General features: G+C 48.5%; 1 protein-coding gene and 1 long non-coding RNA gene across 2 annotated transcripts; one reads left to right on the forward strand and one right to left on the reverse strand.

The window, feature by feature from the left end:
- Positions 1-1334: 1334 nt before the first annotated feature.
- LOC120410413 lies at positions 1335-3370 on the reverse strand. The gene is made up of 2 exons (XR_005602538.1): positions 3291-3370; positions 1335-2985 (listed from the first exon to the last, which is right to left on the reverse strand). It is a non-coding gene; the product is annotated as an uncharacterized LOC120410413 (long non-coding RNA).
- POLD3 (DNA polymerase delta 3, accessory subunit) lies at positions 3228-27078 on the forward strand. The gene is given in 13 exon segments (XM_010413288.3): positions 3228-3332; positions 4289-4344; positions 5083-5185; positions 8047-8086; positions 9557-9689; positions 12412-12473; positions 12476-12666; positions 13923-13995; positions 15818-15980; positions 17247-17359; positions 21595-21689; positions 21762-21843; positions 25446-27078. Coding segments are annotated over 13 exon segments (1377 nt in total). The 5' UTR covers positions 3228-3272; the 3' UTR covers positions 25652-27078.
- Positions 27079-27518: the final 440 nt, after the last annotated feature.

Consider the following 27518-nt stretch of genomic DNA (forward strand, 5'->3'; position numbering starts at 1 on the left):
CTGATTGCACTTCTCTGGGCAGTCATTTTTTGGCCCATCTTGGAGCCAGCGTGGCAGGCTCCATGCTCCTCCGAGCTTCCCGTGCCACCAGGAGCTGACGCTTCCACTCGCAAGCTCAGATGGGTTGTTTGTCCCTCAGCAACACTGCTGAAGATGCCTTCATCTCCAGTTTGTCCCCAGCTGCTGGCCAGACCCCCTGCCAGGGGTCACCCTGCCCTCTGGACAGCCAGCACGACTTCACAGACCAGCCAAAATCACCCCTGCTGAGTTCAACACTCGTCACAGCACTGCTTTTAAGAAAGATCCCCTGGGAGAGCTCAGTTAGGGGAGGGATGGCAGTTCTTCAGGAGCACCGGAGAAATGTCCAAGTGAGCTGCCCCAGCCCTGGGGCCAGCAGCAGAAGAACCTGGAGCTGCTGGAGAGTCCAGAGGAGGCCCCGGAGCTGCTCCAGGGCTGGAGCCCCTCTGCTCTGGAGCCAGCCTGGGAGAGCTGGGGGTGCTCACCTGGAGAGGAGAAGGCTCCAGGGAGAGCTCAGAGCCCCTTGCAGGGCCTAAAGGGGCTCCAAGTGACCCAAATGCCTTGGTACAAATGACAGCTAGAGCCCAGCTTCAACCTGTGCCGGGATTACAAATCTGTAGAGCACTTGCACACAGCCTCTGATGAGGCGAGGGCAGAGGTTGCTCAGAGGGTGGTTCCGCAGCTCCGACAGCGAGGAGCCAGCCCTGCTTGTCGGTGTGTCCTCCAGAAACCTGGCTCTTTTGAAGTAACTGTGCTTTGTTGACTCTGCTTTTCACACCTCAGAGGAGCTGGCGCTGAAACTTCAGAGCTGGCACAACAGAGGAAGAAAGAGAACAAAGCAAGTCCACTTTAAAGGACCTTAAAATATTTTACCAAGGAGATCAGGAGCAACCTGGTCTAGTGGAAGGTGTCCCTGCCCATGGCAGGGGAGTGGAACAAGATGGTCTTTAGGCCCCTTCCAACCCAAACCCATCTGTGATTCTAATAGCTTCTCCTTATGTCCAGTCTGAACCTCTCCTGTTTCAACTTCAGCCCACATAGCTCCCTCAGAGTATAAAGCACGTGTGAGTGAGACCAGATCCAGATCCCAAAGCATCTTAATACAGAGGAAAGAAATCCTCAGCTAGAGAATTCTTACCTCTCACACCCATTCGTACCCTTAAGCCAACCTGCAGTACCAACACACACTGTGCCCTGAGGGTGAAAAGTGTAATTTTACAGTTATCAGGCACATTAGCCCAGGCCAGGAAATCATCCAGAAATCTCAAAGCAGAAAACTTAAGGAAGAAAAAACAAAAGATGAAAAGAGACCTAAAACAACAAAAAGATGAGTAATGCATTTAGGACTTGCACACTCCTTCCATAAACCAGACCAAAATGTCAAGCCAGGAATGTCACAGCATGAGAATAACTACAGCGAAATGAAGAAAAAGAGACAACAGGAGTGTGACAGAAGGTGCCTGGGACACAGGAGGAAGAGGATGTGGATCATTTTGTTACCAGCAAAACAAAGCCAGTGCCAGCTGAGTAATGCCATTGTGAGCCCTAGAGAAACACTCCTGCACGGGGCCACCGTGAGTTTATTTTAACACTTATCACACGTGTTCAATTTCCTTCCCTGACCTTTGCCAGGTAAAAAACTGTTGTGTTCAAGTGAGGATCTGCATCCGCTTGGAGTTCTCACGGAGTGAGTGACTTCGCCCAGGGCAAGGGACACTCCTGACGGACGTGGCCACCCTGGGGTGGCATCACTGCTGCACTCCCCAGCCAGAGGTTCTTCCTTGGGGCTCTGTGCCTGCTGGAGCAAGAGCACAGTTGCTCCTGGGGTCATGCAACCCTGCTCAACCAAACCCCAGATATTTGCTGATAATTGGATCTTTTTCAGCTTGCTCAGCTCCTTCTGGCACCTGTTTTCAGAGATGCTGATGCTGACTGAGCAGGGGGATGAAGGGGAGTGGGACCATCTCTCCTCCTAAGGAACAAGTGAGAGGACAAGAGGAAACGGCCTCAAGTTGTGCCAGGGGAGGTTTAGGTAGGATATTACGGAAAGTTCCTTCATGGAAAGAGCTCTCCGGGTGAGGCCCCCTCCCTGGAGGGATTTAAAGCCGCGTGGATGTGGTACTTGGGGACATGGGTTAGCGGTGGCCTTGGCAGCGCTGGAGACAGATTGGACTGGACGCTCTTGGAGGGCTCTCCCCCCGCTGCGGTGGCGGCATTCCTCGCCCGCTCCATGGATGCTTTCCGCGGCGCTGTCAGGCACAGCCGTGTCCGTGTCCCGCCGCTGTCCCGCCGCCGCTGGAGGCGCGCAGGGTCCGCCCGGGCGCTCTGCCCGCGCAGGCCGAGCAGCGACGCAGCTCCCTGGCCCTTCCAGCGGGCCGCGCCGCGGCTGCCGGGCGAGCGCGGTGTCCCGCTGTCACCTGCCGCCTCGGACAGGGAACTGCATGAGGAGGGACCCTTCCTTCGGAAATGTGCTGCCCGTGCCGGACACGGGGCCGGTGCGTTTGCAGACACTCGAGCTGCCGCTGCTGTTGGGCCGCTCCCAAGCTCTGCGGAGCCGCTGACCCTCTCATGACTGGAGCAGGTCTGTTTCGGAATTGCTGCTTCTTGCTGCCAGTTATCAGCTGTTACAGGTTGGTTTTCCCCAAATCTAAGAAGCAGCATTCTATTCTATTCTATTCTATTCTATTCTATTCTATTCTATTCTATTCTATTCTATTCTATTCTATTCTATTCTATTTTTATCGAGTCCAACCGGTGATGGAAGGAAGGGTGGAGAGGTGATGGGTAAGGATCAGGGGAAGGCCGACAGGACAGGTATCCAGGTGGGACCCAGGTACACACCCAACCAGGACGAAGAGGCAGATGAGAAGCCCCACCATGGCCAGTCCCTGTTCCCGTGGGGGCTTCAACACACCAGATTTCTGCTGGGAATACAATCCAGCGGGGAGGAGCGGCTCCGGGAGGTCCCTGCAGCGTGCGGAAGAGACGTGTTTGACAAAAGCACAGAATTAATTAGGTTGGAGAAGAGCTCTGAGGCCATCGAGTCCAAGCTGTGGCCGATGCCCACGCTGTCCCCCCGCCCGGGGCACCGGGTGCCATGCCGGCCGCTCCCGCTGCCCGCGCCCGTTCCCCGTCCGCGCGCGTTCCCGCCGCCCCGTGTCCCCGCGCGGCCGCCGTCGGCGGCGGGGCCGTTGCCATGGCGGCGGCGCGCGCGCGGCGCTGGGGCGCGCGGGAAGCTCGGGCCCGGCCCGGCCATGGCGGACGAGCTGTACCTGGAGAACATCGACGAGTTCGTCACCGACCAGAACCGCGTCGTGAGTCCCGCGGCGCCCGTTCCTTTCTCTGCCCCTTCCTTCTCCTCCCTCCTCCTTCCCCCCTTCCTTCTCTGCCCCCTCTTCCTCCTCCTTCCACCGCTTCCTCCTTTCCCACCCTCTTCCTTCCGCTGCCCCCTTTCCTTTCCTCCTCTTTCCTTCTCTTCTCTATTCTTCCCCTTTCTTTCTCTCTCCTTCCCTTTTCTTCTCCCCTCCTTCCTCCTTCATCTCCCATTTCCTCTTTCTTCTCCCCTCTCTTCCTCCTCTCCCCCTGTTCCTCCTCCTCTCTTCCCCCCTTCCTTAACTGTTTTGAAGGCAGTTCAGAAAGCTGATGGTTTTTTCTGCGTGGGTCTGTTCCTTTCAAATTTTATTTTTAAAAAACTTATTTGGAAAGAAAATTAAATTAAATTAAAATAAAATAGGTTTTGCCTAGCAAATGGTGCAGCAAAGGTGGTGCATCTTGTCTGACAAAGTGGTTGTGTGAACATGAGCTGCCTGTGGCTTTGTAGCTTGTTCCAAGAAAAATCTAGAAAAACAACAATTTAATTGTTGTGTTTTACACAACCTGGGGCTTGGTTTAAAAGGGCAGAGCAGGAGGAGAAACAGGTGTCAGAGATGTACCTGGTCAAGATGATACAGCAAGGCAGGGCAGGGCTGTGATTCCAGCCCTAAGATCCTAATGTTTGGCACACTGGTGCAGCTGGAGATCCCCGTGTCCCCGGGACAGGAGCGGGGGGCAGAAGTTGCCCAGCACACCTTTTGGGACAGGTCTCAGGAATTCAGTGTACTCACTGACTCACAGGTGTCCGTGTGCTCTCACTTTTGCCACGGGATTCTTGGAAGGGAGGAGGCTATCTAAAGAATTCAATTGACCAATGAGGCAGAGATGGGAGATTGATCGAATTGAGAGGCCAAGGTTTTGTTATTGAAGTGGTTTGTTGGGTTTTCCCTTGTTCCAGGTGACGTACAAATGGCTGAGCTACACGCTGGGAGTCCACGTCAACCAGGCCAAACAGTAGGTGTCACTGCATCCCCCAGAGCGCAGTCAATTCCTGTTAATTCCTTGTTAATTCCTGTTTCCATCATCGTGGTGAGCATATTGAAATGATTCCTCAGGAAGTACTTAAAAACCCTGCCTGTCTTCTCAGGCACAGTCAGTTGTGTTACTCCGTGTGCCTGACTGTCTGCCAGGCTTGCTGGGCAATGTGTGAAGGATGAGAAGTCAGCTGCAATTCCCCAAATTTGGCACTAATCTGTAGCCTGGTCTTATATTTTGAAGAATAAAAATGACTGTAACCTCGTCATAGATCAGTGGTGTGAGTGGGAGCTGGAAGCTTGAGGCTCAGCCCAGTCCTAGTCACGCTCTTCCCTCCTGTTCCTGATGGCCCCACGTGTGGATGTGGCTGGGATGGTACATATACACCTGATGATGTACCAAAAAGCCTCCAGTTCCTCTCAGGGGTTTCAGAAATGCCTTTCTGGAGGGGAGACCTTGGAACAAGCTGCCCAGAGGCTGTGGGACCCACTATGAAATGTATTTGCCCTTTGGTTTCTGTAATGGTTGGACTGGGTTCTCCACAGTGGCAGGGGAGGAAGGCTCTCAGGGAGATTAAATGAATCCTGGGGAAAATAACTGTGCTTGTGTGGCAAGTTTCCATGTCAGGCTGGCTTTGCTCTTTGTTTGACGTGGGCTCCATGGGAGGGTGGCCGCAGCTCTTTCCTTCGGTGGTTAACGCTGGTTCCTTTTGTGCAGAATGCTCTATGATTATGTGGAGAGGAAACGGAAGGAGAACTCAGGAGCTCAGCTTCACGTCACCTACTTAGTAGCAGGAAACCTCCTCCAGAACGGACATGTTGTGAGTGTTTCACTTCTCAGAGTGAACCCTTTGTTGTGGCGCCTCTTCCGCCTTGCGTTGTGATCTTGGGGTCAAAAGCTGGCCTGGCTTTTTCCAGCAGGAGCCACAGTGTGCCAGGGCTTCTGGACAGGTACAAGATAAGGTTCAGTGCCTGTCCCAGCGTGCACACAATGGGCAGGAAAGATCAGTTTGGGAACACAGGACTGAATAACGCACCCAGTTTCTTAACTGATTAACTTAGACCCTGTTACCCCTCATCTCAATCCTCTCGCTGCTGTTGGGCAGCAAAGATTACAAAACCTCATGGAGGGGCCCTTCTGAGATCAACCTATCCACGTCCCAGGATCTGCTGTGGCGTGGAAGTGTCTGACAAGTGTTTGGAGGGAGCCTGGAACTCCTGTAGCATGGAGTAATAACAGATAGAACAGCAAATGTACAGTTGAAGTGGTCTTGTTAATTAAACAGGCTTTCTAATCCTGGTAAACAAAAGAAACATGAATTTATGAACAGTACTTTATATTTAAAGTGCTTCTGATTATTAAGCAGAGGAATTGCTGCTTAATGCATTTTGCTTGTCAGATTTTCAGGAGTGTCAGCTAAAACTTCAGGCAGATACCCCAGAGGTTTTTAAAAGAAGATGAGAAAATTCAGTGTCTGTTCCCCTTTGCCCCCAGTCAAATTTAAGAGCCAAACACTAAATGCCTTTGACATCCCACTAAGTGTTTTCAAATACACAAATATCTCTTACAATATGATCCAGTCTTCTTGTAGGAATAGTAAATCTCAGGGTGTCCTGGCTTTTAGTTGTAGATTGGAAAAGAACCCAACAAACCTTTTTTTTTTTGTCCTCCTGAATAATAAATGGGTTCACATGCATGGAATATTGTCTTTCAGTCTCCAGATCTGTCTGAAATGGAAGGTAATTATTTATTGCATTAGTTCTGTATGATGGAATATATGTATTTAAAGTGGCACAAGTAGTGTCACATTTACAGCCCAAGTTTAACAGGTTTTTCCCTGATTTCTTTGGAAATAACGAGTCTCTTGGCTCATTAGGACTGGCCAGGGGATTGTCAACCTGTACTATTATATTTGATGTATTTGAAACAACCAGGTGACTTCTGACGTAGGAACCCATAATTATTTTTTAACTCTTGTCTTAGCAGCTTGTGTATTTCTAAAATAAGATTACAGTATCACTGCTTGGCTTGGGTTGGGAAGGACTTCAAAGCTCATCTCCTTCCAATCCCCTGGCACGGGCAGGGAACCTTCCACTAGATCTACCAAGGGGAACTCTAGGAAGGTGACTTTTGTGCCCTGTTATTTTGAGTTGGATGCTGGAGCGTGAGTGCCTGCTCAGAAGGGATCGCTGCGGGTGCAGGGGTGTGGAGCCACGCCAGGGCTAGGGGTGACCCACGGGAGGCTTCAGGTCCCTGGGCTGGGTGGCCCGGGAGGTTTGGGTGGGAAGGGCTGGGAGAGCTGCAGGTCAGCCCTGGCTTGCTGGGAGCCCTGCACTGCTGCCTGCTGGCAGTAGGTGTAGCCGGAATGCTGTGGATCCAGCTGCACACTCCTGAAGGGAGAGGGGATGGAAATCCCTCTGCGGTACTCCTCCTTAAGCACTGCTCCGCTTTCCTTGCTGCTTTCTACAGTGAGGGGCCGAGACTGCCAGGCTTTATTTACCCTCTCACTTGCCTATGTTTTCTTGCCACTTAACTCTTTTGTTGCCTAATCAAAGCAACTTTCTAATCCTGGTAAACAAAAGAAATATGAATTTATGAACAGTATTTTATATTTAAAGTGCTTCTGATTATTAAGCAGAGGAATTGCTGCTTAATGCATTTTGCTTGTCAGATTTTCAGGAGTGTCAGCTGAAACTTCAGGCAGATACCCCAGAGGTTTTTAAAAGAAGATGAGAAAATGAATTCAGTGTCTGTTCCCCTTTGCCCCCAGTCAAATTTAAGAGCCAAACACTAAATGCCTTTGACATCCCACTAAGTGTTTTCAAATACACAAATATCTCTTACAATATGATCCAGTCTTCTTGTAGGAATAGTAAATCTCAGGGTGTCCTGGCTTTTAGTTGTAGATTGGAAAAGAACCCAACAAACCTTTTTTTTGTTCTCCTGAGTAATAACCTGGTTCATGTACATGAAATACTGTCTTTCAGTCTCCAGATCTGTCTGAAATGGAAGGTAATTATTTACTGCATTAGTTCTGTATAATGGGATGTATTTAATTAAAGCTGCACAGGCAGTGTCATGTTTATAGCCCAAATTTAACGGGATTTTCTCTGATTTCAGACAGGCCTGTGGTATCTGTTGAACACAGGTTTTTAGCCTGTGTTTGGATCCTCCCAGTATTAACCACAGCCTGTTAAATGTCCTGGAGCAGGTAGAGAAGACTGGCCAGAGAGCACTTTTCCAGAAACACCCATTCCTGGCTTTTAAATTAATGCTTAATTTTCACGGTGTTTTGCTTCCCTGGTGCCATGTCTGGGCTACAGATTGCTGTGCTCAAGTGCCCTGGCATTCCAAGTGTGCAGGGGTGCTGTGGGCTCCTGGGGCAGGTCTCCAGCAGCTGCCCGTCCCCTTTGCTTCTGCTGCACAGTTGTTAAGGCTTTGTTTCATCTGCATCTCGCCTCCCACAGTCAGGAGTGGAGGACAGGGGCTTTCTTTAGGGGTATCTGTGCAACTGGAAAGCGGGATGGCAGAGCTTTAAAAGCTAGTGGCTGATGAGTGTTTAAAGGCATTGGCAGTGTTCTGTGCTATAATAATCAGTAGACTTTCTTACTCAATAACTGAAAATAGCAGTCTTGCATACAACCTCGGATTCTAAGATTGCCGTGTGTTTATTTTTTCCAGTGCCACAAGGTTGCAGTAGTGAGGGAGGACAAACTCGAAGGTAAGCAGACCAGGAAAATCGTGTGGCTTTAACCTTTTTCTTTGAAAGAACTGCAAAATGAGCAACGCTCAGAACTTGCCATCTGCACGTAAATGCCCAGCCAGGCTCTTGGGGTCAGGTGTGTACTTTTTGTACCAGCTGTTTCTCAGAATTTGGAGTATCTGAGCCAACAGCTTCAACCTTCAGGCTTGTGATTTGAGTCTGTTTTTTTTTTTTTTAAATTCTGAACGTTTTGTCAGTGATTCCTTTCCACCTCCCTGCCACTGACAGCAGGGAGACAACAATACCCCGGTAGTGTCTCAGAACAATTGTGAGCCTTCAGGCCCTTAGGAATGCTGAAACTGGTAATTCTGGTTATTGGTTCAATGCAATTGCGGCCTTTGCCCTGAGTCCTGGGGGTGCTAAAACATTCTCATGGGACATTTACGTCACTTTTGTGAGTAAAAGGTGAAAAAAAACCCCATTGTAACATTGTTCCTGCACTGTCCATTGTCTCACCATCTTTCCAGCTCTAGTCCTGCTGATGAAATCTTACCCACAGCAATTGAAACACAACTTCAGGCTCTTCATCACTTTCAAATAACATCTTTGGCATTTAAGAACACACTGTGGCATTTGTGACCTTAAGGATCTGTGCTAATGACCTCACTTTGTTTGAAAGACTTGCGTTGTTTTCCTCTTGGAAATCTGAAGTGGATTTCTAGCTCAGGCTGTTTTCCTCGGGGCAGGAGATTGTCAGGCAGTGCAACTACTCTGTGTCGTGTTTGTTGAGTTATGTGTGCTGCGTAACACTCTGTTTTGCTGTGGAGGAAAGGCTTGCTTATGGTTTTTGTATTGGAAGGCAGGCCAAAGGTATGACTTATATTTGGAAGAGGCTGAGATTTGTGATGGGAGTAGGGCTGCATAGTCTAGGACTGGCCCCAAGAAATGATTGCTGTGTGTATTTTTACGGTGCCTAGAAGCTCAGCCTCAGACCAGGACTCTGTGGAAAGAACAATATAAGCAATGAACAAAGAATTCCTGAAAACCAGCCCTTGTCTCAAGGGGGTTGCAGTCTAAGTAGCATAAAAGAGATACAGTTTTGATTCCAGCAGACTGGTGGGGGTGACACTGTGGTGCTGGATACGGCGCCAGTGACAGAGAGCAGTTCCAGTGGGGCAGAGCAGTGACCAGCTGCTTTCTGCCTTAGCTCTAGGTACTCACACAGATATTCTGGATCCCAAACACTGGATGTTTTGAAGGTAAACACAGAGAGATCACTCGTAATTCAGTTGTGCAAGAACCAGGAGTGTGTAGTGGAAAACGTGACAGGCTTGTGGAGTCTGCTACCTTGAATTCTTCATTAGTGAGCATTGGGGGAAGGTGCGGTTGGACCTTCTCACATTCAAGTTTTGCTGTCGAGTAGTCTGTCAGTCTCTGCATCCTGAAGGGTGTGCTAACAGAGGGCTGTTTTTCCTTCTTTTTTCCCAGCAATGAAGTCTAAGCTGTCCACAATTGCCAGTGTGCACGTGTACAGCATTCAGAAGGCCCTGCTCAAGGACAGCTCCCCCCTCTACAACACTGACTACGACATCGTCAAAACAAACCTGCAGCACTGCAGCAAGTGAGTCCTGTCTCCCTTTTCCTCTGAAGCACTTCCAGACTGGTGTTGCACTTCAGTGCTTACTGGACAGGCCTGGATTTTTAGAAAGCTAGGAAAAGATATCCTCAAAGTGCTGCCAGAGCAGTGCCCAAAGAGCACGTTGTGTGATGGTTTCGTAAACTGAGCTCACAGTTAGTTCACTTGGTCCTTACCCCAGCAGGGAGACTGTTCCAGTACCTTGCTTGTCTGGTGGCTGGAAACATTTCTCTCTTTTGCAGGCCACACTTAATCATGACCATTTTAATCCAGTTCGCAGCCACACAGGAAGAGAAAATCGAAACAGGCTGATAAAACCATGAGTGATGTGTTCAGCAAAGCATTAACAGGAGTTTGCTTTCTGTTTTGTGAAACTGTGTTTTCATCTTCTGGGCTCATCCACCTCTCTGAAGATGTCTCGCAGGAGCTCCTTCTCCAGGAGCTGGGCTTTGATCCTTGCGGGTTCATTCCTGCTCAGAATACTCTGTGATCTCTGAGACTTAGGAGAAGCACACAAAACAGCCCAGGCAGCACAAGTGTCCTTTGTGGTGGAACTGGAGCAGAACTGGGAGGGGCTGCAGTCTTCAGGAGTCACTGCCTCCCTCCTGAGCAGCGCCTGGCAGCTGGAGCTTTTCATTTGTGTGCTGTTCCCACCATGACAGCTTCGGCTTGAAGTCATGGGGATGCACAGTGCCATGACCAATCTGGTTTAAAGGGGGATGCCTGAAGCTTGTGTCATAGGAGGAGTGTAGAATTTGAAAGGAAAAACGTAGTTGTATCCAAAGTGTTGACAAGAGAGTGGCAGAGAAAATAGAAGCTGTGTGTTTGGGGCACGAGTGTCACTGCCCTGGAAGGTGCTGGAAAACCCTGCCTCAGTGGAGCCACGTGCCCTGCATGTGGCTGCAGTTGCCTTCTTCCTCTCTGTCTGCTCTTAGGCACCCCAGCACGGTGATACTTGTGCCTTAGGGATACTTGTATCCTTTGGGATTTAAACATCCAGAAGGTCATCTAGATAATCCTGGTTCTGAAACAGCTCTCTGAAGCCTGTGTGTAAATTCAGCTTTGAAGCAGGATTTCCCAAGCAAACTAAGAAAAATGGCAGCTTCTTCATTTGTGACCTGGCTGAAGTAAATACAAATTGATCACATTCCCTCTCTCTTGTCAGCTGCATGGATTTGCCTTTGACACTTGGGAAAAGATTCCTGTAGGACCTGCAAAAGCCAGAAGTTTAATTATGTGATGCTTGTAGCAAACAGAACCTCCCTGTCAGTCCAGATATTTCACAGCTCTGGGACAAGGATCTTTGTTCTCTTGGGTGTTTCTATGGGACCTGCTTTGCTGTGAGGACAGGGGGGATGGTAGGATGTACTAATTAATAGCAGTTATCAGGGTGTAATGCCTGTTGCCATTGCCAGCTTTCCAAACAGAAGCAGCTCCTTGTTTGCAGAGCATAGGCCAAGTATTGCCTGTTTTTTCAGTGATTATTTAGTGAATTTTGGGTCAAGCCCATAAAGCTATAGTCACACAGCAGCATCAAGGCAAGCTGACTTGGAATGTGGGAAGTTTAGCTGAGCTCTGCTGCATGGTCAGTGTAACTATTGACAATATTTGTGACTTGGAGGGTTGGTGGTGTTTGGAGTAGGAGCACAAGCTGCCCTGAGAGCTGCACTAGCCATGTTAAAAACAGATTGAAAGTATAAAGGAGAGTGGGATTATTTTTCTTCAATGTCTGTTTTCCTTCCTTTAAAGGTTTGAATGTCAAGAGGTTGCTGCTGCAGCCTGGGAATGCTGTGGAGATGGTGTTGTTTTGCTAATACAGATCCTGATGGGAGTAGAAGTGGACTGTGCACGTGAGCAGCTAATGCTGAGGCACAGAAATGAACTGGCAGAAGGAGGCTGCTTTATTTCTTAGGCAAATAAAAATATGCTGTGTAATTCAGTGGGCTGGGAGGCGTGAGCCTGGGCTCTTTTGTGGCATTTCTGTGGGAAATCTGGAAAGCGTCGCCTGTGATTTGCACAGTGGGGAGCAGAGTTCAGCTATTTTTGGGAAGTGCTATTCCTGACTGTCAGTGAATTTTGCTGTAACTGCAAGCACGTCATTTAGTTCTTATATCTCCATATCCCCAAACAATCACGTTTCAGACCATTATAAGCTGAGCTGCCTTCAGTCTCAGCGATTACATGGAAGTGACTTTGTATAGTTAAATCAGAGTGTTACGGATATCTTCTGAGCCATTTCAGTTGTTCAGTTTCAGCTGGGATTTCTTTACCTGGCCAAATGTGTCTACTTGTTGCAGCAGCTGTGGGCTTTGTCAGCATCGGAAAGCTGTAAATGTTTTAGACCCTCACACATCCATGCAACTTCTGCCACAGGCTTTGGAGAGCATAACCCATTAGGACTAAAATGCAGCCTGCTCCCTGTCCAGCCTGGGTGTGGAGAAGGCCCTTTTCCCCCCAGGAAAGCTGCACAGCTCGTTTAACATGCAAATGCCGTGGCTCTTGCTGACAGGTTCAGCTGATCTTTTCATCAGAGGTCTCTTGCTCTGTGCCAGCCTTTCTTTCTTGTCCCATGCACAGATTAAATTGCTCCTTTTTCCATAACAGGAGAACGCAGGCCCGGAGCAGCAGCGGCGCTGCAGGAGGGGGGAAGGCGAGGTGAACATGGCCGAGTTGAAAGGCTAATGGGATTTTTCACTCCGTCACACAGGTTCAGTGCCATCCGCTGTGCCGCCGCCGTGCCCAGGACGCCGCCTGACGCTCCCGAGCACCGGCGTCCGCACAGAGTCCCCAGAGGCAAAGGGACCCCGATGCTGCCAGCGCGGTCAACGGCCACGGGCCCCCGGCTGCCAAGCCGCCCCCGCAGCAGCACAAAGGGATCATGGGGATGTTTGCAGCCAAAGCAGCGGCCAGACCCCAGGACGCACATAAGGAGGCCAAAACAGAGGCCAAGGAGGCCCCAGGTGTAAGTTACCTCAGAGCCCCTGGGTTCATGGCGTTAGTGATCCGCTCTCACAGCACCTCAGTGACCTCAGCCAGCCCTGCGCTGCTCCTCGTGCTAAACCCGCGTCCCGCTGGGAATGCTCAGTGATGCTTTGAAAGTGTTTGGCTGTGTGCAGTCACTGGGGCAGAAACGCCTCATGCCACGCTCCTGATCTCTCCACAAACGTGTATTTGCCATAACTTTGACATTCCCCAGTCAGCCGGGTCTCCGGCGAGCGTAAGCCAGCATAGCTGCCTCATGGAGACAATTGTTGCGTTGTCCCCAGCTATGCCAGTATACACACCAGCTGAGGATCTTGCTCTCTCCATTGTGCTTAAAAGGATTTGTTTTGAGCAATAGGTGAAACTTGAGAAGCCCAGGTCTTAAAAGTATCAAGGTGTTTAAACTCGGTTTGTTAGGGAAGTTTCAGAGCTTGACCTGTGCAAGACTAAATTGTTTATCTTCTGGACTGCTGTTTTTCCAGGATAGGATTATGTTTTCATTTTAATTAGTATAATTGTTTTTAAAGCAATGTGCCCAGCAAAACGGGTGTTAAAATGGTAACAGTCCCTGTGGATGGTTTGGCCTTTTTATAACAGCTGAGTACGTTTCAGTTCCTTTTTCTGATTTTTATAGGGAGTTTAGAACTGGTGAAGTGTGCACATTTTGGGAACTTTAGTGTCTGTTTGCCTTTTATTTGCATGAAAATAAGTTGGATTAGGAGGCTGCACTTCCTTAGGTGGTGTGGGCGTGGGTGTGTGGGGGGGGTGTGTGATTTCTTACTTTGGTGGCTGCATTGGTGCAATAGAGCAGTGATATTTCTCTGCTAACAGCCTACGTGCCAGAGGAGCTGGATAAAGCCTTCCTGGTTTGGCCAATCCCTGTTCTTTCCTCTGTCGGCCGCTGTGAATTGAGGCACTGATGGTTTGCAAAAGGAACAGTTCTCTCCTGGGAGCTGACCCAAGTCCCAAGCACTTATTTCAGTAACAGTCAGGCATCAGATGGGAGTGTGCCCCAAGCCAGATCTGAAGGCCTGGCCAAAGAGTCCTTAGTAACTTACTCTGGCCCCTTTGATGCACGTAGTATCTAGTGAGTATCTTCAGATTCTCCAAAAACAGCTGCTAAAATCTAAGGCAGTGGGAACAAATGATATCTATTATTTTGCTTGTCCAGAAGCAGTGCTGTGCATCTTGGGGACTGGGAACAATTCCTGTGGTTATTCCTCTCTTTGCTTCCAGGTGTCTGCAGCAAGCAGCAAACCACCAACAAAGAACAACATCATGAACAACTTCTTTGGAAAAGCTGCTATGAGTAAGTGCTTTTCTGTTTTCAGAGGCCATCATGGTCAGGAAACAGCCTGTTGTAGTTGAAAAAAAAAACAAACCAGAAAGCCCTCAAACCTGAGGGTTATTTGAAGTCTCTTTTTTTTTTTTTTTAATTATATTTTATTTAAGCTGGGTAGGAATTAAAAAATATTCAGTGGAATCAAGTGTTTCGTAGTGGAGCCATGATGGGAGGCATACAGAAAGGAGCAGAACTCTTCCTCCCCGTCCCCACACTACCAAACTCACTGGATTTGTTTTATATCCCTTCTTTCCTAATAGTTTTCCATACTGTTTTTCTGCTCTTTTGCACTCGAAGGGGTTAATGTTTTTGCACACAGCTCTTAAGGCAAAAATTAAGAGTTTTCAGTGGAATTTTTCAGACAAAAAGCTTGCTGGAGGGAGATCAATTAAAATGACATATTTGAACAGACTAACTCAGGAAGGATTTTTAGTGCAGAAGAAATCTGATTTAAAGTGAGTTCTCCTGGCTGGAAGATCAGCTATTGGTGATGTTTGCCAAAACCTGTTTTGCAGGGCAAGTTAATGGTGCTTGCTTTTCATCACACAGCACTGGGGAGCCCATCATTACCTTTAGGGTTAATTTCTTTCCTGAAAACTGAAGGACTAATAAATGGAGAATAAAAGTGAGGGGTGGCCTTTCTGTTTGAGCAGAGGTTTGGACTAGGTGGCCTCTTCAAGTCCCTTCTGAATTATCCAAGTCTAAAGAAAATATGCTGAAGCTTTTAAGTAGATATTGGAAAAGGACTGTGGGACCTTCTTCAAAGATTTCCTCATAACAGTGAGTACAAGAGGCTTCAAAGAGGAATTTTGGGAGAGAGTAAACAGCAAAGTTCACTTTCTAACAGACATCTCTCAGAGTTTGCAGGGGACAGTTCCAGCACAGAACACACAAGGCACAGCCCTGCTGGGACTCTTTGCGTCCCTGTTTTGGTGAGACTGAGGGAGCTGAGGACACTCTCAGCCTAAGGACAGTCACTACAATTAACTGCAGTAAATTCTGAAGGTCTGAGAAGAGCCCTAGACCAAAGTTCATGTGCTGAAAACCCAAACTGGCATGGTAAAGGTGACCCAGTGGTGATGGGGAAGGCTTTGTGGATGCATTTCCATCATTCCCAAAGGGGTTCTCTTCTCTGACGAGTCCTGTCAGGGAGCACATCAAGGAAACTTGTGAGGTGGCTGCGGAGAAGGAGCAAACTGAGCAGAACTGGAAATGATTATGTGTATGGAAGAGAGGGTGGGATTCCAGGAGTAAGATTTATTCCCTACATGCACGTCTCTCCTGGCTTCAAAGGTTCCACCATTGCCAGAAAGTCCTGAGTTAACAGCAGTGGGGTCCTTGGGCTTTCTGCTGTTGATTATAAATAGGGGAGCTGTCGTTCCAGTGGTGTTTGCGCTTGCCCAAGGAAGCAGCCAGCCTGGTTTTCCAGCACTCCCAGAAAGGCATTGGCACAATGTCGTGGCCCTCCCAGCAGCCTCTGACCCCACTGATGATCTCCTGCCACTGCCTCCCAGTCCTCTTCCACAAAGTTTAACTGCTGCAGTACACGTGGCTTGACATCAGGAACAGCAGAACCGTGGAAAATCACCTAGAAATTTAAGCATACCCTTCTTTTTCCCATGTCTGATACAGCTTGGCCAGTCTAGATCCCTAATGCAGTCCAGATCCCTAAATCCACGATGGGTAGTGTTGTCTGTATTCTTGGTGCACAGAGCTGGCCAGCTGCTTTGTAAGTTGTCATTCAAACCGAATGCCTGGTGTTTGTTCTTTTTGAATGGTGTATTTGCAGATAAACTCAAAGTCAGCTCGGTGCCTGAGCAGCCAAAGGAGGAGAAGGAAGTGGTGAAGCCTTCAGTTGCTGTAGCAGAACCAGAGTCATCTCCTAATACTGTAGCAGAGAAACCTGGGAAGAAAACAGAGTCTGCTAGAATTCAACAAAAGGACAAGAAGAGGTGGGTCGTGCCTTTCAGGGTCCCTGTGAACCTGCTTGTGGACGGCCTGCATGGAGCTGGCTGGTCATTCAATGCTGGCTCACCTCCTGTTTCCATCTACTCAATTGTGTTAAACCTGACTAAAATTATCTCAGGAGTTTTTCCTGGTGTTTCTTTTCCATTTACTGCTGTAGGTGCCTCAGGGCCATTGGTGCCATTGCATATGGGAAGGGACACGGCCCAGGTTGTCTTCAGTGGGAAGGGATGGCTTTCCATGAGACAACCTCCCACTGTGAGCAGCTGTAGGAGAGACCCTGCAGGCAGCGTGGGGGGGGCTGGCAGGAGCACCTGTCCTGCAGGGAAGGTGGGATATTCCCAGGCCTGTATGTACACAGCTTGCAGCACAAAGTTGTGCTTGTTGATCTCCGTAGCTCATGTACGGCTGCTTTCAATGCCACTGGTTTACTTTGGGCTGAGGCTGCAAGTTAATTTTAAATTCAGCCCTTTGTGTTTAATCCAACCCAAACTGACAGAGACAAAGAATCACTACAGTCTGATGGCTCTCTGGTGGCCTATGAGTAATTAATTGGTGGTCTCAATCCATTTCTAACTGAATAGGTAAGCACACCACCCAGCCCACCATCACAGTTAGACTAACTGCTCGTCTTATTGATAGTCTTGTCCAAGAAGCCAAGGGCCTGGAGGTGTTGGCAGCATGGAGTTGGGAAGGCCACTTGGGCTGTCCCAGCTCTTTGAGGATACGTGGGCCTTTAGCCTCCAGGCTTGTTCGTCTGACACGTCTCGCCAACATTAAAAAGAAAGAAGCTATTTTATTTTTCCAGTAGTCTTTAAAAATGGCTCCAGGATTCTGAGACACTACCTCATAGTCAGTCAGTGGCAAGCAGTCTGTCAAAAGAGCTTCTGAGTGATGCTTTTGGGGACACTGGGAGCCTGAGCTAAAGAGACAAGATCAGAAATACGCTCTTGCCAGGCTGCTGTGGCCAGGCGAGGTGAGGTACTGGGCTGAACTGCAGAGGGGCTAAAGAAATCCTCCTTGTTTTGGAGAGCTGGATGTGGGTAAGGATGAGAGGCCTGGAAATGCTCGTGTGCCTGTGCCTGGTTGTGCAGTGAGTATACAGTTCGGAGCACGAGATGCTCATGTTTTCAAGAGGCATTTGATTTCCTTGCATCAGGAATGTGCTCATCCAAACACACATGATGCTTTCATGCACACATGAGAGATAATGGGTGTTCATTCCTTTTTTTCCCTTTTACTTTTTGTGGCAGTAAAACGAAGAGAACAGATAGGTCGGATGACGAGGAAGAAGGAGATCCCGAAAATGTGAAGAAAAAGAGGAAGCGAATCAAACAACTTCAGTCTGACAGCAGTGATGAAGAAGGTAAAAAGATCTGTAAACAATCCGGCATTTAGGTCAGGGGTCTGATTTCCAAAACATTACTCTCCAAATCTGTTGGTCAATGATTGAGGGAATAGTTTAAAGGACTAAAGACCGTGGAAATGGCTGTAGCTTGAGCTCTCTGTTTATGTTTGTGCTGCAAGCACTTGGGCATAGAGTTGAGATGTCTCAGCGATTCAGTCTTTGTTTTAGCTTAGCTCAGACCTGGCTGTCTCCTCACCAAGTGTGCTGCCAGTGCCACTGACGTGTGGGAAGGATGTTCCCAAATCTCTTGTGAAAGATAGCGCGCCTTCCAGAACCGTAGGGCTGGTCAGAACCAGTTTGTGCGGGGAGGAAACACTCACCAGTGACCTCCCTCTCCTCACGGGGTCATTTTTAGTATCTTTATTCTGTCTGTTTATAGAAAGGGTTTGGAAGACAGTGTTGGAAGCGAGACTTCCAAAAAGAAGAGAGAGAATAGGGAAGCTGGAGGCGAAGCGGTTGAGCCATATCCGCTGCGACTCTGCGTCTCCTCGGTGGCTGTGACAGGAGTGGGGTGCGCAGAACATTGCAAGATTTGGGCTTATAATGAGGAACAGCAGGGCTGGATTCCAAAGAATTTGGATAATTGAGGTGACAAATGCCGTTCAATATAGATAACTGGAAAATAAGTTGGAATTGAGCTTGGGAGTATTTTCTAAATGGAACAGTCATCCAACACGCTGCTCAGGAAAAGAACATGGGGATCATTACGGACAAGTAATTGAAACCACCGGTTTGGTGTAGAGCTCCAGTAAAAGAAGGTGAAACAGCAAATGGGGTGTACTGGTGAGGAAGTGGAGTCCCTCAGGAGAGCTGATTTCTCATTTAGTGTGGCTGGCACGTGGGCAACAACCAGGACATCAGGAAAATCTGCAGTGCCAGGGGAGAGGTGGCCGCTGTTGGTATCTTTGCAGTATTAGGCCTGTTTTCATAGTTTCCCTTCTGCCCACATAATTTCAAGTGATCTTTGTCATCAAGTATGTATCACTTCTTAGACTTCCTCAGGATGATAAATCTCTCAGGAAGCTGTTCTTCGTGATCAGCCTTAATTCCGTCACATTCCTGTGTGAAGCTCCTTCTTTGGCTATAATATATATCTATATAGAGATGCTCACATTCTTTGGTATTTATTTCTTCAAATGTTTGTCTTTCCATTTCCTCATCACTCCCCTACTGACAAGCCGAGTTGTTTAGCTCTGAGGAGGGAATTTTGAAATCAGCCCATCCTTGCTGGGCTGGAATCTCTCAGCTTATCCACATCCTGTGAGTGAGGTCTGGCAGGAGTTTGGAATATTAGAACTCTCTGGTCTCCTATGGGATACCTGCGTAACCTTAGCATGTGTTGACCAGTTAGTGCTTTTGAATGGGATGCCTTCTGGTTTCATTTATTCCATTGTATTTTCTCTAGTGACCAGGGATAGAACCTGAGGGAACAGCTGGACCTGTGTCAGGACAGGTTTAGGTTGGATATTAGGGAAAAGTTCTTCCCCCAGAGGATGGTCAGGGACTGGAGAGGATTTTTGTCACTGCCATTGCTGCTCTGTCATCAGAACCCTCTTTGTTCTTTATTTCTTTGTGTTGTGCATTAGAATTTTAAATTTATGCAAATTACAGCATATGAAATTTGGATATCACTCAGTTTGCCCTTTCAAAAGGGAAAATGAGAATTGAGAGAACTCATCCCTTTGGTCCTGCTACTTGCCCTCCTAAATCCAACCAGATGAAAGAAGATAGATTTGAATTGTTTGGAATATTTCTAATGAGTCCAAACTGGTAATATTATATTCCGTATTCAAGTAGAAGACTGTGAGTTGGATGAAACAAATAATTAAAAAAAATAATAATATATACAGCAGCTGGACTTCAAGAGCATTTATCCTTGGAAAGGTGCAAACAGGTTTCTCCAGAGAGCAGGGGCAACTTGAATCAACAGCATCAGTGAGCAAAATGGGGCCTGGAGTGACAGGCACACTTAGCAAGGTTTTGTGGGTGCAAAACTCATGCATGGCTGATGTGAAGCGCTGTATGGACACTTCTGTGTCAGGCAGGTCTTCTGCCTAGTTCTATGTTAGTCTGCTCTTGATGTACTAAAAGTAGCCCAAATAAGCTCTCCTTACACCAGCATCAGCACATTGTACCACGCTGAAAATACAGAGAGGGCATAAGGCACAATCCTCTCCATTTAAATGATTTTTCATTAAGAAGTGATATTGGTATGAGGGTTCCTTAGTCACTGCGGGTTGTTTTGCTTCCAGTGCCAGAATAAACTCCACAAATGCGCCCACAGAGGACAGGAGGTTTGGCAGCTTCAGCTGTACCAACACAGGCAGCGTTTTGCAGTGTTGACAAGTGTTTTACAGCCACTTTGGAGGGTGATTTCAGTGGCACTGTGACCTACAAACTCCGTGGGTTTTGGAGAGCCACAGCAGAAGCACTAAAGCTTCTCACAGTTTTTCCAGGCAGGGTCAGAGCAAACCAAACAAAGCCAGGATTTACATCTTTGGTCCATCCAGTTGCCCAGCTTGTATCCATTTCATGCAGCTGTTGCTGTTGAGCAAACTGTGGGCAGCAGCTAGTGGTTGACTCAGGAGTTATCACATGTCAGAGGGCTGTGTTGGCTAGAAGAGGACAATAAAGTAATAAAGAGCTTGATAGTAGTCCTAAACACTCTGATGTGGGGAGAAGGTGCCTTCTGCCTGCCAAGAGCGGGGGAAATTGTTTGAAGGACGTTAAAAATGCCCAAATTTCCCCCAAGGAATCTAGTGGAGCTGGCACGCTGACAATGCCTTCAGCAGCCTCTGCTTGAGCATGGCAGAGGCTTTTCACCAGGCTGGTTTTCAACCCTCCTAGCCTGTCCTCTCCTAAAGATATTTCAAAAGTCTGAGGCCAGGCTGGGCAGTGGTGATGCAGGTTTGGTGCCGGGCAGGCCAGTGTGTGGAGGCCTCCACTGCTGCGAGGCTGGGATAAATACGGGGAGTTCTGCCCCCCCTCAGCCCCTCGCCACCCAGCACTTCCACCTCGGAGCAGAGCCTTCGTTCGGCCCTGTCCTCGCAGCGCTGCCAGCCCAGCCCTCTGGAGCAGGGTGAAACCCGAGTCACGTTACCCCACTCTGTTTGCATTCCCGTGCCTCGCTTACTGCAGTAGTTGGGAGGCCGAGTCCTTGCTGAGGAATGTAATTTATTATTGGGCCTTGGCAGCCGAGCACCGTTTCAACTCGAGCCCTTCGTAACCTCCGAAGGTCAGCTGGCCGCGTGCCTGGCAGAGCCGTAGCTGCTCACACTGACCTAATCCCTCGGGACAGCTCCAGATCCCGACTCGGTGCTCGGGCGGGATGAGTGAGGGCGGTGCTGGAGCCAGCAGGGCTGCGAGCAGGAGCCAGGCAGGCACTCACCGTCCGCTCCAGCCACATCCTGGTTGGGATGAAGCAATAGGTCACAGGAGGAGTTTGTTCCCCCACTTGCCAGCTCTCCCCCGCATCTGAGGGCTTGCGTGGCAGCGTTTCTCCCTTGGATCTCATGGAGCTCTGTCGCCCTGCCAGCCCCACGAGAGGGTGACCCTGCCTTGCTTGTTGGTCTGAAGCCCTGCTTGTCTCACTTTGACGTTGCTGGTGGAGGCTCCAGAGCTTGCTTTGCTCCATAAAAATGTGTGAAGGTGTCCTGGACTGGTTCGATCAGTCTTGGCATTGAATGGAGCCCGGTATCCCTGTCCTTGAACCCAGAGGAGAGCAAGGAGATGAAACAATGAGAGAATCAGCTTCATTTTTCGCAGTGGTTTGGTTTGTTGGGGGTGTTTGTTTGTTTGTTTGTTTGTTTTCAAATAAAAGCTTGATATGTCCCTTAACAATCTTTTAGGATGTGTGGCAGTATACTGCACTTGATTCTTGGGTTAAGCTAATAGCATGGATTGTTTGGGATGTGTAGCACCACCAGTGAGGCAGCAACTGTTTCACCACACCCCGCCTCTTTTAATTTCTAAACAAATGACAGTTGTTCTTTTTAACAAGTAAGTGAAATGTATAGCTGAAACATGCCAGTTCCTGTGCCTGTTTTTAAAGTTTCCTTTGGTGGAACTGATTTTTTTGGCTTACCAAAAATCCCCAGCGCACTTCTCCCATCCTATCCCTCTCTCCTTCCTTTGGGAACTGCAGCGTGTAGCATTAGACCCACGTGCTATCAAGGTGTTCCTCTTCTTAGCAGATGTCCCGCCATCTCCCGCACCCGAGGAAGAGAGAGCTCCATCTCCACCACCTGCACCTGCTCTGAAAACTGAACTGGAGCCTGCATCCACGGAGGTGAGGGCAGATTAGAGTGATAACTGCCAGAAATTAGCTCCTGGTTTCTCACAATGCTGCAATGTCCTCCAGGGCTCAGCTGGAGGGAGGAAGAGGAAGCGGAAGCGTGTGCTGAAATCCAAGATGTTTATTGATGAAGAGGAAGGCTGCATGGGTAAGACTGGCTGTGCCCTACACTCACTGGAGCTCACTTTATGGACCATTTTAACAGGCCAGCCTCTCCCAGGCTTAGAAAGAGGTTCAAAAAATCACTTTGTCATCCCACTTGGAACTCCTGCTCCCAGAATGAGGTAACTGCCCCTCTGGTAAAGGCCTGGGTAGGGAGTCAGAGCTGTACCTGAAGCCTTCCCCTTTTTGATTATTCACATCTTTTCCTTCAGTTCTTTTCCCTTTCCTCCTGCCAGCATGAGTACCACCTTCATTTACTTGCCTCTGCAAAGCTGCAAGCTTTTAATGATGGTACAGAAGGAGGTTTAGGGTTTGGGATAAATTCTGGCTGAGATAACTTCGTTGGTTTTTTTTTCCTTTGAGGATAAATCCTGAGCTGTGCAGAAGAACTTGATTATATGTTAAAGAAACTTTCGGTATCCCAGATAAACAGGGAATAAGTTGGGGCTTAAATACTTCATAGGGTTTCTGTTTCTGATAAGGGTGACTTTGCTTTCTGAAGGGAAGAGAGTCCCTATGGAAGCCCTGAGAGCCAGAGGCTTTGAATTCCAGCCTGACTGGACTCTGCTTCCTCCTGTGACCTGGAGAAAGCTGTGTAACACCACTGTATTTGTTTCCTCCATGTCCTGACATTGAAGTTGAGCTGCAAACGTTCAGAGTATGTTCATTTGGGTTTTGTTGGATTTTGGGGGTATTTTTAGAGCCTTTAAATAGTGAAGAGCGTGGAATGTGTTCTTTGTAAAGCTGTTGTCAGCTCGATTGTATGGGATGCTTTCATTCCCCAGCTGGAGGGGCTGAGGGGATGTCAGTGGAGCCCAGCCAGTGCTGGGGAGGGTGTGGTGCTGTTCTGCAGGTCTGTTGTGGTGCTGAGCATGGAGAGACTCGGGCACTCCTGGCCCAGCGGCGGAGCTGCCTGGCCTGGACTCAGCCTGTGTCTGTTGGCACCTGTCTGCAGAGCTGCATCTTCTGCTTCCCATTAACTTGGTGTGTCTCCTTTAAAGAAACACAAAGCTGTAGCACTCAGCAGCTGGCTGCACTGGGGACTGAGATCCCGAGTACTGGATTCGTGTCCGAGAATTGGACTTGCACAAAGTTATCGACACCTTTGGCCCATTCCGTTACGGGGTGTTGTGCTCTCCCATCCCAGATAGAACCATTAAAACACTTGGAAGGAAAAGGGAACAAAGTAGCATTAGATGGGGAGTTGAGTTGCACAAACTCTGCGTCCAGAGCACAGGAATGACTCCTGTGGGTTCAGCGTCCAGCAAATAGTGCTCTTCTCCCTCTGTTCAGCCTCTCTAGTGAGACCAGGGCTGGGAATATTGCCTTGCTTTCTCTGCTTTTCACCCCCACAGGGTTTCATAGTCCCTTGGAAAATCCAGACTCGTGGTTTTACAGTTCATATCCGTTTTATGAAAAGGGATTGCAAGCCCCTGCTGTCCCTTTGGGAGACACATCCTGTGGGATGGAGAGAGGGATGGAGCTGGGATACTGAGGAACTGGGTAGGGAGGAGATGCTGCTTTCTCTGCTAAGAACCCTCCAGCCTGTTGTGCAGAACTTGCTGTCTGGTTATTGTCCAGTTCCTCTCCTCCCTTCCATTCCCCACCTTTTCCATGCACAGGCCTAATAATTCAAAGGCTAAATAACTTACAAATCTCCCAGGCTAATGTAAATTTTAGTTATTCTTTGAAATATAGGGTTTTTTTCCCCTCTCTGTGCTGTCTTTTTTTTGTTTCAAACCAAGGCTAGGTTTTAAGAGATGTTAAATCCTAACATTAGAATGAGGCTGTACTTTATCTTTCTCCACAATTTTAAGTGATGGTTTTCACAATAGCTGCAATAGCAAGGAATTGGTGTCAAAAAGCGGAAGTAATTTAGGGATTAGCCCTGGGGGAAATTGAGCAATTAAAGTGTTTGTGGAGTGAAGCACAAGACACATTCCTAGGCATCAACAGGCATCCATGGATTGAGTGCCTGCTCTTAGTCTCTAGTAAAGGGGAATTACTGAGGTTTAAGCTTGTGTGATTCTACCTTACACTTCCTAAAGCTTGAAAGGACATGCATGGGCTTGGAGGTGGGAATATCGACGTGCATTGGAGGAAAATCTGTGTTACAGCATTTCAGAGCTCCCATCGTTTGAGCCACTGGGATTTAGGGAGTCTGGCTGTGAGCAGGGCATCAGTAACTGTGTCTGTGTACCCAGAGCTGGTGCAAATACAGAACTGTAAAGTTCAGCTGAGATTGCAGCCAAAGGCAGTTGATCTAAGCTGTGTTACTGCAGTTGGAGGGGGTTAACTGCACGCTTCAGGAGTTCCCAGCGATTCCTGACAGGGCTGACAACAGGGTAAGGTTTTTAAGCTCACCCAGTGGTCTGTGGAAGCTGCTCCCTGAAAAGCCTGTTGCCTCTGAAGGGAGATTGCTGGGTTTGCAGTCCCTGTTTGAGGTTCTGCTAGTGCTGCCCAGGAGGATTTCATAGCATTCCTCTTCCCGGTCTCTGGTTACGTAGGAAACCTTATTTAATTTGATGCATTAATACAAGTGAAAGCCAGTTTCCCAGAAGAAGGGAAGTTAAGACATCTGTTTAAAAGAATACAGTTGCTAAAGAAAAATGGCTTACTAGAAGAATCCCAGAGCACTGCTGGGAAAGCTGATATAACAACATTTACTGGGATCTGACGGTGGCTTTCATCAGCAGAGCTGACTCCAGTTTAATTTCCGTGAGCGTTGTTTTATATCCCTGGGCTTTCCATCGCCGGACGCTGACAGCAGTGAGCTGGCAATCCCCTTCAGGCACAGTCCCTGATTGCAGACACAGCTTTGGGTTGGTTCTTTATAAAGGATTTCTTTATATTTGCCCTTTTTGGCCACCTCTGTGGAAAGAAGCTGCCCCAAAGGTTTTGTGCTCCTTGAGATGGGCGACGTCGGCTTGGCTCTTCCCTGGCTGTCCAGTGTGCTGGTGAGAGCAGCACGGGGCTGTCTCTAGGTTGTCTTGCCTGGATTTCTGGACAGTCTGATTGCTTTGGCCCCTGTAGGAATCGGACCAAGTCAGAATGATGGGGTGTAGCCATAAAGTAGATGTTCCATTGTCTAATGCTAAACTACCGATTCTGATCTTCAGATTCATCACTTGCTGATGGCTGCTTGTCAGCCTCTGCCATATGAATTAGAATCTCAGGATCACTGAGGTTGGAACAGCTCTCTAAGGTCATTGGCTCTAGCTGTTCCCCCAGCACTGCCAAGGCCACCACTGACCCCTGTCCCCAAGTGCCACATCCACACAGCTTTAAATCCCTCCAGGGATGGGGACTCCACCACTGCTGCGGGCAGCTGTGCCAGGGCTGGACAGCCCTTCTGAGGAAGGAATTCTCCCTGATAGCCAACCTGAACCTCCCCCAGCACAACTTGAGGCCATTTCCTACTGCTTAACCTTGAGCAATGGACTTAATTCCTGTGTCTGACATATGCTCCTTGAACCTAAAATGTTCCTTTCCAGGAGTGCACTGGGAAGGCTGCGGTGGGGAGATCTTTGGTATAAAGATGGCTTAACCATCATCATCCTCTGTTCCCTTCCCTCTCCTTTCCACCAGTGACTGAGAAGGTTTACGAGAGCGAATCCTGCACGGACAGCGAGGATGAATTCCCCAAGCCCAAGGCACCAGCTCCACACAAACAGCCTGCACTGCCCACAAAGAGAGAACCAAAGGAAGAAAGGAAGAGCCTGAAGAAAGGGGCAGCTCCTGCCAACAGAGCCAACAAACAGGTCTCCATCATGGGCTTTTTCCAGAAGAAATGAACTGGGTCTTTCTCCTGGTCCTCTTGGCAGCTTGGGAGTGTTGCTCCCTTTTTTTGTGTGGCTCTCTGCAAGCTGCTGCTGCTTGTGGAGGCCACCATGCCACCCCTGGTTACACAAGGTGTCCGCTTACTGTGTAAGGAAGCCCTCTGGGCTAGATTTTGTATCAGAGAGAAGTTCTTATTTGTTACTGCCATAATTTCAGTCATCTTCACTAAGCAGTATGGGAACTGCCAGCTAGAAGCAACATCTAGAGGAGCTCCTGAAAGGCTGTTAAATCTGTTCACATGAAATTGTAGTTTTTTAATCACCTCTTTGGTGCTAGTTAGGAGAGGAGCTGTGGCGTTTCCTTCTGCTCTTTGTACACCCTCAGCTCTCCAGGTTGATCCAAACGTTCACGTTGGGTAGAAGCCGTAACGTAGCAGGTCTTCAGGCACAGACACGAATACTGAACATCTGCTGCAGCTTTAACTGAATGAAATGTACTTCATTTTCCCCCTAAGACCGGTAAATAGTTTTTGCTCTGCCTTTCATAATCTTTTTTTGGACAAAGCAGTGCATATAAAATTCTCTTACTCTTTTCTTCCTTGAACGTATCCTCTGTAACTTGCTCAGATGCCTGATTATAGTCTGGGACACTGTTGGTGTTCTGTCTTCACAAAAACATCCTTGAGGCTTCCCACCCAATTGGCTCCAGAGGAATTGGGGGAAGGCTTTGCTGTTCTTGGGAAAGCACTGGATCTTTGACCTTGGAGGCCAATGAGTCAGAGGGAAGGGTGATGAGAGGGCACTGCTGATAGCACCAGGCAGGTACCAGGGGAACAGTTGTGTGCTGCATTGCGGGGTTGGTAGGTTTGGGGTTGCCTGAAGGGTTTTTTTACAGGTGTAAACCAGACAAGAGAGGAGGTTCTCCTTGGACATATCGTCATCTGCCTGCTGAAGGAAGTGTGTCACAGTACAAGGTCCTGGGGAACCTGTTAGGGGAGAGGAATAAAGCACAGCAGTCCTGTTAACCAGAAAGGAGCTCTTGGTCTGGGCCTCCTGCTCGGCTGGTGCTGAGGCTGATAGAGAGATGTAAAAGATTTTCCAGAGGGGCTGATGCCGAGCGCTTCTGCGGCTTGGGCTGGGGAGTGCTCCCACACAGGGGCTGGTGTCACCAGTGGATGACTGAGAGGAGCTGCTGCACACCAGCAGCATCACTGGGTGTGTGCCTGTGCTGTGGCCTGGGAAGAGAATGAACAACCTTGTTCTGGTTAAATGAAGAAAATTTAACTGTTGAGAGAAAAACCCACCCTGCTGTAGTGGTTCTGTTGTTCTTGGTAGAGTTGAGGGGGTATTTTTAAAGGTAACGATAAGTAACAAATCCCATTAAACACAGATTTTTTTTTTCGTTTGCCCTTATTCATTAAATAATGTGTCAAATCCCAGTTTCCAAGGGTTGTTGTGATATTTGACTGCATGGAAGTCAAAGACATTTCCCTGGTGAAGTGGGTAAAGATTTCTTCCATCAAAACCAGTGCTGGAAGCTTTCAACTGAGTATTTTAGGGCATCTGAAACCTCAAAATACCAGGATTTGTATTGAATTTGGACCCCTGGAGTGTCATTCCTGTGGCAGAGGGACAGGACGGGGTGTCCTGGTACTCGTGCTCCTCACCTCTGCCGTGGTCTCGCTGGAGCTCCCGGCTCCACCCCGACTCCTGTAACCAGATCGACGTCATACGGCACTTCCTCAGGAAAATGACTTAATGTCTGCAGGAGCAGGACCCGGGAGAACTTCAGACTTCCAAAAATCATGATCTCATACTCCCCACTCCTGCACTCCATGGGCTGCCAGCCCCAGAGGGGCTTCAGATCCCTGGATGCCCCTTG

Source organism: Corvus cornix, chromosome 1 (genome assembly GCF_000738735.6).
Source record: "Corvus cornix cornix isolate S_Up_H32 chromosome 1, ASM73873v5, whole genome shotgun sequence".
Lineage (NCBI taxonomy): Eukaryota > Metazoa > Chordata > Aves > Passeriformes > Corvidae > Corvus > Corvus cornix.